At 39.4% G+C, this 17,400-nt stretch overlaps 1 protein-coding gene across 1 annotated transcript; it reads right to left on the reverse strand.

Moving 5' to 3' along the window:
• Positions 1–7,168: 7,168 nt before the first annotated feature.
• On the reverse strand, positions 7,169–10,781 carry LOC5573932. The gene is made up of 6 exons (XM_021847680.1): positions 10,451–10,781; positions 9,776–10,392; positions 9,165–9,699; positions 8,095–8,855; positions 7,622–7,856; positions 7,169–7,558 (listed from the first exon to the last, which is right to left on the reverse strand). The coding sequence occupies exons 1-6, from the start codon at positions 10,544–10,546 to the stop codon at positions 7,220–7,222; spliced, it is 2,583 nt and encodes an 860-aa protein (XP_021703372.1). The 5' UTR covers positions 10,547–10,781; the 3' UTR covers positions 7,169–7,219.
• Between the last annotated feature and the right edge of the window lie 6,619 nt (positions 10,782–17,400).

Genomic DNA, 17,400 nt, shown 5'->3' on the forward strand with positions numbered 1-17,400 from the left:
GTGTTTAAATATAGTTATTTTCAGGTCTACGTCGAATTAATTCTAAAACTTTTTTATTGCAGTTTGAAACTGTCACAGAGGACAACTAAGAAGTGGTACAGGAAATTATTTTCCGCAACTTTTTTCCACTGAAAATATTAAAATAAGATTGTACGCCGCCAACTTGTTACGGAGTAACAGTTGACAGGTTAACAATTTTTCACTCTATTATGCAATAATGGCTGAAAAATCTCAGAAATCTCTTATTTATCGTAATGTTCTCAATGACCTCAAAGGTTTACGCATGAGTTTAAAACGTTAATTCACATATTCAGTAAAATATATCAATTGTTTTCACTTACCCCATTTACCCACTTGCCCCGCGGTACCTTATCTACCCTATAATTTTCTTTGGCCTTGATAGATATTTCTACTCTGATAGGAAATCTTTCATAGTGAAGAGCATCTTCTGTAGTCTAACTGTAGGCGAATTTACATCTCACAAAAGCTCAAACTCTTCAAAATTTCTACTCCGAACCTGAGTTAATCTGACACCAACCCGAAAACTTTGTTTTGGGTTTTTTATTCAACTTTCAGTAGTCTGAATGTAGGCGAATACATAACTTACAAAAGCTTAAACCAATGAAAATTTCCACTCAGAATTTGTGTTAGTCAGGCCTAGAAAATTTACTCATTGATTTCAGACATTATATTCTTTGGACGAGTTTCCAACAAGGAAAATGTTTTGGTTTATCTTTATCGGGCATTATTCCGCAAATTACGATTTCCCCATTCTGAACATCGTAACATATTTTGATTGTGCAATCTTGTTCAATTTTTAAACTGTCGTTTAAAAAACTTAAGAAAACTATACTGCCCATAACTGCATAACAGTCACATTCGACATTTTTGGCAAATTGGAGTTAATACCGGGGAGAGTCATCAAATGATAAATACTTTCGATCGCCTTACTGAAATCTGTGAGATTGTTCTAGAAAATTTGAAAAAAATACCAAGTTGATTTGTCACATTGGTAATTATAACCGCATAACAGTCACACTGAGATTTTAAACGAGCCTCGTAATGTTATAGCAATGAATTTTCTATTGGAATTATTTTTTGACTATTCACCTAGTATGCGATATGAGTTGTACAAAATATCAGCCTCAAATAAGCACTTTTGAGTTCCTGGTAATTTTTAGAAACCTCAGTTTCCTTTCATACTGCCATAAAATTCACACTTGGTATTCCATTTACTCAATGCCTACTTTTGTCGAATGTTACAAATATGCAGTTATGGGCAGTATATGTGTAAAATGTTACACTAAGTCAAAGCTCTTAAACCCATGGAAAAAGAAATAAACCATATTCGAAAAACCTGCCTATATAATGTTGTTTGACTGTTAGAACGTTCTTCTTGATTTTTATGCGCGTACTGTTTATAAATATTATTATTTATCAAGTGTATTGAAAAATAAATGGATTTTTTGAATTACCGAAAAAAATTTGCTTCCAAAAATAGATGAGGTGAATGATAAATCCTTCCTCACTGTCCCAAGGCGAGGCCTTCTACGTTTCGACAGACACACTTAGATTCCAGCGGACACTTGACTAAAGGGCGGACACACTAGACGTAACCGTAATTTCTTTCTTCTCAAAAGGGTGTAGCACAGCTAAATTAGATTTGACTCTGTATCGTCTCACAGCTAGTATTCGACTGATCTTTATTAATCATTCCTCGGACGAGCGAACCGCTCGTGATATCGGTTTTACCGATCGATGTTCATTTGGGGTCTACCCCGTTTGGCATAATGCCATTTGGCATAATGCCGTTTGGCATACAGTCGTTTGGCATAAAGTCGTTTGGCATAATAGTCGTTTGGCATAACAGTCGTTTGGCATAATAGTCGTTTGGCATAATGGTCGTTTGGCATAATTTGAAAAAGGAAGATACTGCAGTGGTACAGTCATATGCCGTACCATAAGAAGCGTCATAAAATTCCATGTTCCTTTATTTTTTCAAATGACATCGAATAACTTAGGCGTTGGATATATTTTTGTTAAAGATGCGCCATAATATTCTGGACTTAATGACCCCGGAGGTCATGTATGATGCAATTCCAAAAGAGCTTTATTGGATATTGGTTTCCTTGAAAAATGATAATTAGAAGTATGTCCTATCACTAACTGACAACGGAATGTACGATCGTGAGCAGTTTATACACACCCCTTTGCTTAATGGAAGGAATCAAATGATCAAATTCAATGTTTTTCACAATTATGCCAAACGGCTATTATGCCAAATGGCATTATGCCAAATAGCTATTATGCCAAACGACTGTATGCCAAACGGCATTATGCCATACGGCATTATGCCAAACGGGGTAGACCCGTTCATTTGAATTAATTTGTTCATCTCGTCTCAAACCACAGATATAACAGTGAAGACACCAAACCGATCCAATGTATTCCCGCATTTCTATATGCGATTTCGTAGTTATATGGGGGGTCCAGTAAGCATTGTAATTTATAATAGGATTACGAAAATCATGAGGATCTAGTGTATTAATTTAGGAATGGACCGATGCACGAGTTCACTAATTTGACGTTTGAGCCGTGCCGAATTCACGGGTTGCCATGGTCCCATAAATAACACGGCACCGCTAAAACGTCAAATAGTGAACCCGTGCATAGGTCCATTGTTGGAAATTGTGCAAAAATTCGATGATTCCATCATATTCTCAGTACTATTATCAACTATTATCAAGGCCGTTTCATCAATATCAGCGTAATCAACGTGCACAGCCCTCACCTAGCAAGTGACGATGACGATAAAGACGCTTTCTACGCGCAGCTGGAACGTGAATACGACGGCTGCCCAAGCCATGATGTCAAAATCGTTATCGGAGATCTCAACGCTCAGGTTGGCCAGGAGGAGGAATTTAGACCGATTATAGGGAAGTTCAGCGCTCACCAGCTTACGAAAGAAAACGGCCTTAGACTGATTGATTTCGCCGCCTCCAAAAACATGGCCATACGTAGTACCTACTTCCAGCACAGCCTCCCGTATCGGTACACCTGGAGATCACCCCAACAGACTGAATCACAAATCGACCACGTTTTAATTGATGGAAGGCACTTCTCGGACATTATCGACGTCAGAACCTATCGCGGCGCAAACATCGATTCGGACCACTACCTTGTGACGGTTAAAGTGCGCCAACGACTCTCCGTTGTGAACAACATTCGGTACCGACGCCCGACCCGGTACAATCTGGAGCGACTCAAGCAACCCGAAGTCGCAACTGAATACGCGCAAAGCCTTGAGGCAGCGTTGCCGGAAGAGGGAGAGCTCACCGAAGCCCCTCTTGAGGACTGCTGGAGTAGTCTCAAAGCAGCCATAAACAACGCAGCGGAAGGTGCCATTGGATTCGTGGAAGCAAATCGACGGAACGGTTGGTTCGACGAGGAGTGTCAGACGGTTTTGGACGAGAAGAATGCAGCGCGGGCGATGATGCTGCAGCAAGGCACCCGTCAAAACGTGGAACGATACAAACAGAAGCGAAGACAGCAAACCCATCTATTCCGGGATAAAAAGTGCCGCCTGGAACAGTTGGAGTGCGAAGAGATGGAGCAGTTGTATCGTTCTCAAGAAACACGTAAGTTCTACAAGAAACTAAATGCATCCCGCAAAGGCTTTGTGCCGCGAGCCGAAATGTGCCGGGATAAGGATGGAGGTATCTTGACGGACGAACGTGAGGCGATTGAAAGGTGGAAGCAGCACTACGATGAACACCTAAACAGCGCAGAGGAGGAAGATCAAGACAGCAGGAGGAATGGCTTCATCAGTACGGCGGATGAGGGAGTCGTGCCAACTCCCACAATAGGTGAAGTTAAGGATGCTATCAAACAGCTCAAGAACAACAAAGCAGCTGGAAAGGATGGTATTGGAGCGGAACTTATTAAAATGGGCCCGGACAGGTTGGCCACTTGTCTGCACCGATTGATAGCCAGGATCTGGGATACAGAACAGCTACCGGAGGAGTGGAAGGAGGGAATAATATACCCAATATACAAAAAGGGTGACAAGTTAGAATGTGAGAACTATCGAGCGATCACCATTCTTAATGCAGCCTATAAAGTGCTTTCCCAGATCATCTTCCGCCGTCTATCGCCACTGGCAAGCAGATTTGTTGGAAGTTATCAAGCCGGATTTGTGGACGGGCGATCGACGACAGACCAAATCTTTATGTTGCGGCAGATCCTCCAAAAGTGTCGCGAATATCAAGTCCCTACGCACCACCTATTCATTGATTTCAAAGCGGCCTATGATACCATCGACCGCGAAGAGCTATGGAAGATTATGGACGAGAACGGTTTTCCCGGGAAACTGACTAGACTGATCAAAGCAACGATGGATAGTGTACAGTGCTGTGTGAAGATATCGGGTGCTTTATCGGACCCGTTTGAAACACGCAAAGGACTTCGACAAGGCGATGGTCTTTCCTGCCTCCTGTTCAATATTGCGCTAGAAGGTGTTATGAAACGGGCGAGCTTCAACATGCGGGGCACGATCTTCAATAAATCCAGCCAGTTCATTTGTTTCGCTGACGACGTGGACATTGTCGGAAGAACGTTCCACCCGCATAAACAAAAACTATATCAGTACAGTTTCCCGAAAGGTTCACAACCATTTGCAACAATATCTGAATGATTTTGGTTACAATGAAAAATAACAATATATCCACCTTACCTGAAACGTTTTTAACAATTCGACAAACGGTAAATAGGAAAATCACAATGTGGGGAATAGGCGGTTAAGTTATGTAACCATTTGAAAACGTCGATTTTCTCGAACAAAATTTCTCATCAACAGTTTTCCAAAAGGTAGATATACTGTCAATTTTTCGGCAAAATCAATGTACGCCAAACAGTGTTGATACATTTGAACCATATGTTTCTAAGGGAAATAAATAACGTATGCATAATTATTGGATTACGGTGCTTTATTGTATTTTTACCCTATCCTATTCTGTTATGTAATATAATGCAAGCACTAGGGAAATTCCTGAGGCTTTTTCTCGAGGAATTTGAGAAGAAATTCTTGAAGAATCAGATGAAAAGTCACGTAATCAAACTCTTAATTTTGCACTTTTTAAAGACTCGAATTAAAATAGAAAACCAGACCCGCTACCAGCCCTGTGATGATTCAATTAAAGTTAAATATCATCACCTCAAGGATATTCTTTCATTCTTTCTGAAACTCGCGGAATATCGCTTTCCAATGCATCCATGTATTGATCGATCTTTTTAGATAGCATCCAACAACCGGAAGCAGCGCTGCAATCACTCGCAATCTTCCACTTGTCGCCCTGGGCTGTAACCGTGAATGTCTTCTGGAAGGGTTTGGTAGAATTGTCCTGATAGATGACCGTTCCCGAAACCTTGATGATGAACGTCAGCTGCGAGGACACAGCGTCGCCAATGATCGGCTGAGTGACCAGGGTGTTCATAATGTGTTCAAAGCGGGGCAGTTCCTGGAAGTACTTCTGGATGTTGCTGATGACATCAGCAAACCGTTGTCCATGTAGAGCCGGGTCATCTCATGCCGCTTCTTGGTTACTTTTTCGTTGCACAGATTGATGAATTCCTCCTAAATCCGGCAAGCGGTATCGATTTTGGTGCGCAGTTCCTACGGGGATTGGGTTTGAACCAAACATCCAACAGATTGGCGAAATATCTTTGTACTTACTGGGTCCATCGAAGTTGTCCTTTTTTATGTGCATTGCTGTTCTGTAAACTTAATTTCACTCTAACTCGACTTTTATAAATTAATTGCAAGCTTTGAACAGTTTTAACAGTGGAATAAGAAGTAAACAATACAGCTTGACAGTTTTCCTTCGACGGCAATCTGACGGCGATTTTTTTCTACACAACGCTAGATTAAATGTCGCCTCGCCTACAAATACCAACAAAATGTAACTATTTGTCGAACTGTTAAAATGTAGTTCAATATTGTCAAATGCAAATGTGTGAGTGTGTTGCACAAATTTAAACAAAAACAATTTGCCGAATGGTGGCGGTATATTTCCACCATATCTTGCTTGAATCCATTTCCATATAATTTAACAATATCAGAGCAGTATCATATATTGTTACTGATAGGTATGGGTTGATCTTACTGTTTGAAATGGTGAACAGCTTTGAAGTCCATATGGTTATACATAAAAGCAACTATTTCTGATACATTAACAGTAACCGTTATAAGATGTTTATTGTTCTTAAAGTAAGGCAAACTGTATTTTGCTATGCGGGCAGGTGTATGCTGAACAGTATACCAGGCTGAAACGTGAAGCAGATCGGGTTGGATTGAAGGTAAATACGTCGAAGACGAAATATCTGCTGGCTGGAGGAACCGAGCGCGATAGAGCTCGTATAGGCAGACGCGTGACGATCGACGGGGATGAGTTCGAGGTGGTGGACGAATTCGTCTACCTCGGATCATTGATAACGTCGGATAACAACTGCAGCAGAGAAATTCGAAGACGTATCATCGCCGGAAGTCGTGCTTACTATGGACTCCACAAGACCTTGCGGTCTGGTAAACTTCACTTCCGTACTAAGTGTACCATGTACAAGACGCTAATGAGACCGATAGTCTCTACGGGCATGAGACGTGGACAATGCTCGAAGAGGACCTGCAAGCGCTAGGAGTTTTTGAACGACGTGTGTTTAGGACGATCTTCGGCGGAGTATGTGAGAACGGCGTATGGAGGAGAAGAATGAACCACGAGCTTGCGCAACTCTACGGTGAACCCCAGTATCACGAAAGTCGCCAAAGCTGGAAGGGTACGATGGGCGGGATACGTTGTGAGAATGCCGGACAACAATCCCGCAAAAATGGTGTTCAACTCAAATCCGGCCGGTACAAGACGAAGGGGAGCGCAACGAGCTAGGTGGTTTGACCAAGTGGAGCAGGATCTTGGAAGTGTGGGGCGATGGGGGCGATCGAGGAATTGGAGGTTGGCAACAATAACAAGAGCGGTAGCGGGTAATGACCCGACCATTTGTCATAAACAGAATTATATCCCATCTTTCAGAATATGCCTGTTCTCGACGAACCAATGTTATGTCAAATGACCCCGACACATGACAAGGCCCTTTCTTTCGAACAGTAGTCTTTCCGGGGTTATTTTAAAATCATTCATTTCCACCTCAATCACACGATTCGTCAGTCGTCTCATTTATTCTTGTTCTTGTTCATTAAACTGTAGATCGCCTTCTGGATGTTCTCACTTTCCTTCAGCTGTTCCTCAATCTGTTCGATGCGTTCGTTCTTGGTGGCAATCTGCGCCAGCAGTTCCTTCATCTCGCTTTCCTGCGATTCGAGCTTACCGTCGCGCTCGGCCAGCTGCTTCTCCAGCTGATGGTTGAGATCGTTCCGCTTGGAGATCTCCCGCTCTCTTTCGCGAATCTTGCCTTCGTACATTTTGCGATCGTTTTCTTTCTGCTCGGTTATTTTCTGTCGATCTTCCTCGGCCGCCCGAAGCAGTCTACGCGAGTCTTCGCTGGTTTTGGCCTGTTGGGTAAGAAAGAATAGTTAAAACCTTTACCACCCCTTAGAGAGCAGATTAAAAATTACCATATTCGAAAGTTCATGCTGCAAACGCTTGTTCTCCTTCTCGTAGTTGCTTTCGCGCTTTTGATGCTGTTCGATTTGCTTTGTTAATATGACCCACTGTTGGTTCTTGTCGTTGTACCGTTTGATATAGTCCGATAGATCCAATTTGATCTGGTTGATCTTCTTATCGTACGAGGCAGTTGCACTCTTGACCTGAGTCAGCTCTTTTTCCAGCGTCCGATTCTCGGTCTGCAATCTGTGGAAGACAAAAGCATGTTGTTTAAGATAGGGTCAATGAGGGCAATATGGGTCACCTAAGGAAAGATCTTGAAAAGCATAGAAAAACAACTGTTCTTCATAGATCTAGAGCTACATTGATTTCCAATGAACTTGAGACTGTTTTGAATAAAATTTTGATATTGTTGCCAAAAACGGAATCTCCTGTTAAATAGTCCATTCCTAAACAGATAAAATAAAGCCCATACAATACTTACGTGGAAACTTTCAACGCCAACGGTAGATTCTTCCTCTGCACCCGATCCACCTCCGCCGTCAGGAGTTGGTTCTGATGCATCAGAATGCTAATTTGCTTGGACATTGCTTCGACCGTCACCTGCAGATCCTGCATCAGGTGCGCCTCCATGCGTATCTTGGCGTCGTAGAATTCGATCAGTTGGACCTGGGTGGCGTCATTTATCGATCCGGACGCTACGGCATCCTGGATGTGCGTTACGGTCTGATCCATCCGTTCCAGCAGATCCCTACTGAGACTCGCTGGTGGAGGCACTACTAGTGGCACTGATCTCCTACTGCGATCCACATTTTGCTGCTGACTTTCGCCTAAAACCTTCCGGCTGCCAGCACTCAACATGCTTATCATTTGAGATACGTCTTTCCGAGGGAAATCCACCGAAGAGCTTACCGCCAACGTGGCTTCGGTAAGCTCGGAATTGTTACTGGTCAATCCTTTAGCTATTAGGAAGTGGATCGGTTTCTGCTTCAAAAGATTACCCATTTTGGCGAACCACAGTGTCGGTGAAACGTTGGCAAACTCGTGAAATGTGTGCAGTGCCCAAAGGAATGCCTCAATTTCACTATCCGGGAGGGAAAAGTCGAAGTTCTGACTGGATTTGAACGAACTTAGGATGTTCCCGAATGTGTGCTGGAAAAACGACTCAGCAGCTTTGTCTAAAGTTGAGTTGGAAGCACCTTGAAGGCTAACTAACGATGTTAGTAGCTTGGAAATTGATATCACCTGAAACAAAACCATGTGGTTAATCTCCTGTTTTTGCTAAAAAAAAGTTATTTTGTCTGTGCTTTGACCCCAAATTCAAATCATTACAACTTTGCAAAATTTCAATAGAATTTCGATTTATTTGCTTTTTTGAAAACAAATGAGTTTTACTAAAAAAAAATACATTTAAGAGATTGATTTGCCCTTGGACAAATGAATTAATTTGTTGAACTAAGAATTCTATAAGCAACTTTGCTGAGCATATCATACCTTTTAATCTTAACAATATTGAGATACACGACGTCATAACCAAATCAAATTAAAACTTACCAGAACTTGATCGCTGTTGTTGTGAACAATCGCTACCAAATCATCCAGTACCGCTTCACAGGCCTCGATCAGTTTCTGCTGACATTGTCCGTCCTTGTTTTCTTCGTCACTCTTTTCCAGAACCACCCTCATGAGATCCACCGCACAGGAGCAACTCTGTTTTGTCCGAATCCATTTCAAAGCCAAATCCGCTATCCTTTTACGGAAGCCCTCTCCTATGGGTTCCAAGTCGACTATACACGCCAAAATCTCAAAAAGAACGTCCATGCAATCGTCTTTCTCGCTACAACCGGAACTGTCCATAGTTTTTTCATCCGCTACTTTCCGTCTTTTCCTAGTGTTCCCTGGCCCTTTTTCGGAGTGCTGTGCAACCGTGTACCGTTCGATGTCGTCCAAAAAGTCCTTCAGGTTATCCCGAAAGAAATTATCCTCCAAGGAAACGGCATTTCGCTGGTCGTCTTTTGAGCAGCTATCTTTCTTCAACTGCCGAATGTAATGCAGATAGTCGACCACATGCCGCAGAATGAAACTATTTCTGTAAGATAAAAAGGTTTTTGAGCAGAGTTATTTTCTTGAAGAATTAGAGAAGAATTCCCCTTAAAATCACTTACCTTGTAGACAAAATATTCTTCACTTCCTGAAAGCTCATCTTCAGCAGATAGTGCAGATCCATCTCCTTCATGTAGTCATTCCGCTCCAGAATGATGTACATCTTGCAGGTCACCAAACCTAGATGTTTAATTTGCTTGCAAAAGCTCGAAACGCTGATATTCTTCGTCAGCACGTAAGTCATCGGTAAATTTCCGTAGCACAAATTCACCAGAATCGACAAGGCCAACGTTACCAGTTCGGTTTTGTCCTTCTGGCTACTGCCCTGCTCCATCACGGCCAACAGTTTCAGGATCAAGGACTCTACGTACGGTTCGTAACTTTCCAGTTGTGCTCCATGGGTCAGCTTTTCGATCAAAGCCAAAAGACGCTGCTGCTGTTCGGTGGTGTGAATTTCCTTCAGTAGATTGGCCAACGTCGGCAGATAGTGGAAGTTGCGAATCAACGCTTGGCGGACTTCCTCGCATTTGGACGCATTCTCCAACACGGACACGGCCGCCCACAACACTGCCATCTTCTTCGATCCGGAACTCATCAACCGGTGAAGGTTGACGAAGAAGATATTGTTCCCGTAAACGGATAAGTCAAAAGTACGCTGATCGGTAACCACGGCCAGATGCTGAAAAAGAGACACTTTTTAGAAATCATTATAATATGAATCACAATTTTATACTCACGTTGAGACTGTTGATGATTTGGGTTTCATTTCCGTATGTGCTACTCACAAAGTAGGATTGAATGTGACTGTTGAAATCGTTTATATGAGACGACATTCCACCAAACACCAAACGAACACTTTCGACACAAAAATAGCAATAAAATTCAGGTGATAGGCGGAAACTTCTATCACACACACTTCAGATGGATAATTGTTTTATCGTACCTCTAATAAAATGAATAAATAGTTAAACAGTGCAATAATTACCGAGGAATTAAACAAATTAAATTCTAACACCGAATACGAAATATTGAGTCGCGTTTTGACAATCGTTATAATCTGATGCGCGGTAAACAAATTCAAAAAGAAAACTGTCAAATGGACGTTACGCTTTCGTCAGGCGTTATGGTCGTTACATTTGGAGAAACAAAAGGCATAGCCCTGCGAACAATCATACACTGAACGAAAATAACAATGGATCATTAAAATAACCAAAACGGCCGCTATGAAAAGGGTAGATAGCGCCACCGTAGCCTTGTGTGTTTGACAGAACAGCAATGCTGTCACAATGTTAAATCCCATATACAGAGGCGCCTTTGTTTTGATGCGGTGAGCACTTGCAAAAACTACCTTCAATGATCCATTGAATGCACAAAATATTCTAAATAAATGCAAATTTAGTCTGCACAAATCAAGTGGCGTTGTGTATTTAATTTAAAGGTTTATTCACAAATTTCATAACGCCAAAAATGGCCATTTTCGACACCCACCCACCCCCTCGTAACGCTTTTTGTATGAATATTTTACAAATTTTGTATGAGCCGTAACACCACGAGAACACCCGCCCACCCCCTTTAGCGTTATGAAATTTGTGAATGGGCCCTAACCCTCTGATATAGTATTTTCAACCGCAACGCTGTTCTCAGTGAATGATCCATTCAAAATATCACGGTCGTTTGCGAATACCCTCTAAGGGCCCATTCACAAATTTCATAACGCTAGAGGGGGTGGGTGGGTGTCCTAACGATGTAACGGTCCATACAAAAATTGAATAACATTCATACAAAAAGCGTTACAAGGGGGTGGGTGGGTGTCCAAAGTGGCCAATTTCAGCGTTATGAAATAAATGAATGAGCCCTAATGCGTAGTATGCACCTGAAACGTAAGGGCCTGTTCACAAATTTCATAACGCTGAAAGGGGTGGGTGGGTGTCCACGAAATGTTACAGCTCATACAAAATTTTCAAAATATTCATACAAAAAGTGTTACGAGGGGGTGGGTGGGTGTCAAAAATGGCCATTATCGGCGTTGTGAAATTTGTGAACAAACCCTAATGCGTACTATGCACCTGAAACGTAAAGTGCTCAAGTAAAATTGCTCTTTTTTACCGAAGTAATTTTGACAGCTGATCCAATATGAGCGAAGTGTCACTTTTACTTGCGGAATAATTGAGCGGCACATTTTTCCGTACGGAAAAGTGACAGCTCCATTTGATTTGTACAGCAGGCGTTACCGACGTTATGAAATCAGCTCTACTTCTCAGCAGCGTACAGCTCAAGTAATTTCGGTAGTGGAATCATTCCTTGACCGTATCTTGTCCTATCCTTTTGCACAGTACTTATGATCAGCGTACCGGCCATAATGGGTAAAAATTCACCCATTTCCGCTAGATGTGCCTCTCCACATTTAAGCCTGGTATCCACATCCTGTGCAACAGCACGTGTATTCCAGGGGGCTGTTTTTTGAGTGTAGGTATTTCACTAAACAGCTCGAAGATGTATTATCAAGAATGTCTTGTTCAGCACATTAGTAGACATTTCTGACAAATCGAATAAAAACCTTTCTAGTCGTAAATTCAGTTGTTAATTTTTCCAATAGGCTCCGAAAGCCCTGTCCCAATTTAAGGGCCAAACGCTTAAGTTTAGGTCAAAAACACATGTTTACTAATTTTTTCAATATTTTTCGTTCGTCCAAAAAACATTTTTTATGTTTTTTTTTAGATTTCGTCATACCCCTTGGCTTACACTTAAATTTTGAGTGTATTTTGTTTTCCGTGCTCCTTCTGCAATGTCAGATACATAGGAACAACCCCAGTGTTAAAACTAAAATCCCTGTGGTGTTTTTGTCGACTATGTGAACACTCAAAACACGGGTAGTCACAGAATGACTAAATTTTAGTAATTTCTGACTATTTTCTATCTGCCTCTCTTTCATCCTGCAGGGAATTTTATTCCTATTTGTCAATTGGGTCCTAAATTTTTTAATGAAATCTTGTTTTTATTTAATAACACGAAAAAGCATGTTACTGTAACTACTTTAGCTATTTTTCCCGCTCAAATAATGGCTATACCATGTTTAAACTTTAATTTAAAAATTTGGTCCATAAATGAACCTTGACACTTAAGATCATGTTTGACGTTCGCTTAGTCGACAAAAACACCACAGGGGTTTTAGTTCGACCACTGGGGTTGTTACTATCTGACATTTCGTAAGGGACACGGAAAACAAAATACACCCAAAATTTGAGTTCAAGCCAAAGGATGTGACAAAATCTAAAAAAAATGTTTTTGGGCTTAAACCAACGGAAAACATTATAAAATTGAGTAAACATGTGTTTTTGGCCTAAACTTAAGCGTTTGGCACTAAAATTGGGACAGGGCTTTAGGACCCTATTCACCTGGATTGAAGCATTGCTAAGCTTCAACCCAGGCGAAATGACATTTAGTGTAGAGCTCCACAGCAGAATGAAAGAGAGGCAAATGGAAAATAGTCATTAATGCATAAACTTTAGTAATTCCGTGATTATTTTTATTTCTAAGTGAACGTCAAACATGATCAAAAGTGTCAAGGTTCATTTATGGATCCAATTTTGAATCAAAGTTTAAATATATAGCCGTTATTTGAGCGGGCAAAATTTGCTTAGGTAGTTGCAATAACATGCTTTTTCGTGTTATTAAATAAAAACAAGATTTCATTGAACATTCATGGTTCTGAACATTGGTTTTAATTAATGTCTTATCTGCTTCTTGTAGGGAAAAATCTTTATTCATTGCCATTATTAAACTATAGTGTATCCAATATTGCCCAAAATTTTATTTTCAAGTATCATTTTTCGCTATCTAAAGTCGATCTAAACACGTTTTGGGAAATCATTGCCCATTTTTATTCGCAAATTTATGAATTTTGGTTTTTGATTCTCTTAATTTTTATATTTGAAGAGGCTGATTGAAAAAAGATAGGAATATTTTAAATTTTCTTTTATATTTTTAACAGAAGAGGCTTCAATCTTCTGAGTACCGATTTTTGACAATAATAAAATTTATTTTGTTTGCAGTACTGTTGAACATATAAAATTTCTTAAAATTCTTCCCGTTTAACTAACAGAAAAATCGTTTCTAAATTGTGAAAGGCTGATTGAAGAAAAGTATAAAATGTTAACATTTTTGTTTTACACGTTGAATTCAGGCATTTGTAGATTATAAAATAATACAATTTGTCATACATTTTTCAAAAATACGAAAATGTTTGAAGAGTCGTATAAAACATTGCTAATATGCATGCTTGGGCCCGAGGTTTAAGCCAATAATAAAATCATTTTGATTTCTGAGAAAAAAATACATAAAATTCCAAGAGGTACTCCGTCTAAGGGCGTGGTTGGGTAATAGAGGCTTGAACATGCATGCTTATTTGTGGTTATGAATTGTTAGTTGGGTTAGTTGGGATTTTAACCAACCAGCGAACACCAGAGTCATCCCATGTAGCGGAGCTCCAACGAGTGAATCCCCATTGTACAAATATGTAAAAAAAAAAGATTAAAAAAAACTATTTGGTGTGCTTCGGTCTCTCTAAAAACATTGAAAAATCTTAACTCACCTGGAAAGGATCAGAATCGACACAGATTCTAAAAATAAAATAGTTAATTAAAAACCTGTGAAAATTGGTACAAATCTATCGATAAACTGAAAAACATAGCCATTCGAATAAGCAACTGAAATCCGAGTTTAGTATGTGCTACTCCATTAAATTCTATTACCAGTTTGTATCCTTTAACAGATACGCATATTTATACCTCAACTGTAAAGCTGTTTTCAGTGCAGTGTGAACTTGGGTTTCATTTACTTACAGACAGGGCCGGATTTTCAATAATGGGGGCCCCGTGCCAGAGTCTTTAGGGTTTTTTTTTCCTACAAAACTATGTTGATGCTTTATTGATAATTTCAACAATATCTATTTTATGGTTAATGTTATGGGTAAGGTTTTAAGTTTTATCTTCCAGAAGCTAGTTTTAAACCGCTTTGAAACCTGTACAAGCTAACCTTGGGATCGAACAATTTTTATAAATGAGTAGCAATTGATGATAAACTTGCACACCTTAGAAATGTTTTTTTTTGTAATTTGATATGACATAATTTATTACAAATTTTGGAAATGTATCATATTAATGTTTATCCCATAATTATTCTATGTATTTGTAAGTTACAGTTCAAGAAATAGGTTTACAGAATATAAAAGTGATCTAACTTAAATGTATAAATTCGTTAAGGCTTATAGAAGTGAATATATTTTTCCAAATATTTTGTTTGGTGTTAGATTTAAAATAATGAGATAAATATACTACACACAATAGACATGTTTAAAAATCTTTTTTTTTTTTTCAAGCAAAATAATAACTTTATATTTTTTTCTACCCACATTGACACATTCTAGTGTTGCTTTCGTTTTTTTTTTTGCAAAGCGCCACGCCGGATTTCACAACAAAACAATAAAATTGTGAAAATTCGTTTTCGTGTTTTCGGGGCAGCACTATACCGCAAGAAAACAAAAACGGCATAATTATACCGTGTACAGTATATTCTCATACAAATTCAAAGCACAATAATTTCGTACTAGTTTATCTGATATCATTGGAGACTATATTCATTGAAAAGTGTTATAATACTGATTTACTACAGAGAATACTTTGAAATTATTTGACATATAAGCATATTCAATTTACCAAAGACTTTTTGAAATTTATTTCCAGCGACACGCTCATCGGCAATCTGCGATTATCGCACATCTGTTTTTCAAGTTTTATCGGGATTTGTCTTTTTGAAACGCCATATGATTGTATTGAAGTTTCTGAAAGATCCTTGCTAGTGCTTTGAGTTTTACTGTATTAACCACACCCATATGTACAAGATTAATTTCAAGATTCAAATATTACTTCAATGAACATTTTATTATATATCTTACCAATTCACGTTTCTACTTCATCAAACAACATATGCCATGCTTCTCTTATATACTACCATAGTGAATAAAACAATTAAAAATACAATTATCCTACACTACACAAAATACACCAAAGGAAAAAAAAGCGTATGAGTATATGTTGACGACGGTGTATATTAGGATGTCGTAGAGTCAACTAAATTCCATCCATGAACATTTAAACACAGACAAACAGACGTCACACTCTCATCATTGTCCATCGACCACCTTTTTAACGGTCGATTCAAAAATATGGTAGGTGGCCAATCCGCCACCCGCAGCGCTCGCATCGTTTTTGTTCGCGTTTGACGTTTGCACACTACCGCCATCTGTTGGCCCGTCGGCCAAATACAATAATTTTAGCATTGGGCGCACATGTCCTCGTGACTATGATTTTGATCGAGATTTGTTCTAAGTGTTACGTCTGTTTGTCTGTGATTTAAATATTTTAGTTTGAGAGTGTTCTGAAAACAAATATTGGAATCATCTTGTATCTTTCAATACTTTCGATGCGATTTGATAAAAATTTGTAGCACTTCATCGGTTTCTAGTAGCTCTATTCTATTCTATTCTACTCTATTCTATTCTATTCTAAGTGCTTGCACAGCCAATAATGAAAAGCATCCTGGAAATATCGGAGCGTCTCCTGATATTTTCTTGTCAGTATTAATATTTGCAGCATATCAGTGATATGTTACAGATATTAAAATGGCCAGGCTCACTGTGCATACTTGGGTTTAGGATAATTTGAAAATTTTGCGGCGAAGAAACGGGGACAACCGTACCAACCGTTCCAATAGGGTCCTAAAGCTATGTCCCGTTTTTAGTGCCAAACGCTTAAGTTTAGTCCAAAAACACATGTTTACTCAATTATCCAATGTTTTCCGTTGGTTTAAGTCCGAAAAACATTTTTTTATGTTTTTTCAGATTTTGTCACACCCCTTGGCTTAAACTCAAATTTTGGGTGAATTTTGTTTTCCATGTCCCTTTCGAAATGTCAGATAGGAACAACCCCAGTGTTAAAACTAAAACCCATGTGGTGTTTTTGTCGACTAAGCGAACGTCAAACATGATCTCAAGTGTCAAGGTTCATTTATGGACCCAATTTTAAAATTAATGTTTAAACATGATATAGCCGTTATTTGAGCGGGAAAAAATGCTAAAGTAGTTGAAATAACATGCTCTTTCGTGTAGTTGAATAAAAACAAGATTTTATCGAACATTTTAGGACCCAATTCAGGGGAAAAGAAACAATCGTTGGGAGTGGCTTTGCTAAGAATGTTATTGCACACTCCGTTTGTGGTCCTTTTCCGTTTCCTGGGATGGGACATGGGTGTTTCTCCATCATGCCCTGGCTGTAAAGCCTAGGCTACAGCGCCATTACTCGCTCTCTGAAACGAAATAAAAACTCATTCTGACCTCTCCCGCAGCAGTCATAGATAATTAAATAAATTGTTTAAGGTGAACGTTACCTATTTTTTAATTACTCTAAAATGGATTGTTAAATGTCATGGGAATATTTATAATGTAATATAATTATAAAACTAAAAAAGAAACAAAAATAATTAGAAAAATCATGCAAAAGTAAGAGCATTTAGTTTCTGAAGAACAGCAAATATTATTGTTATATATTTACAGAATTATTTTCAATGAAGGGTAGCTGACAAGTTTTCAGTGTTACGAAAAATTCAGGAGACTCGAGGGCTTATTTGTCGA

Source organism: Aedes aegypti, chromosome 2 (genome assembly GCF_002204515.2).
Source record: "Aedes aegypti strain LVP_AGWG chromosome 2, AaegL5.0 Primary Assembly, whole genome shotgun sequence".
In the NCBI taxonomy this organism is placed as follows: domain Eukaryota; kingdom Metazoa; phylum Arthropoda; class Insecta; order Diptera; family Culicidae; genus Aedes; species Aedes aegypti.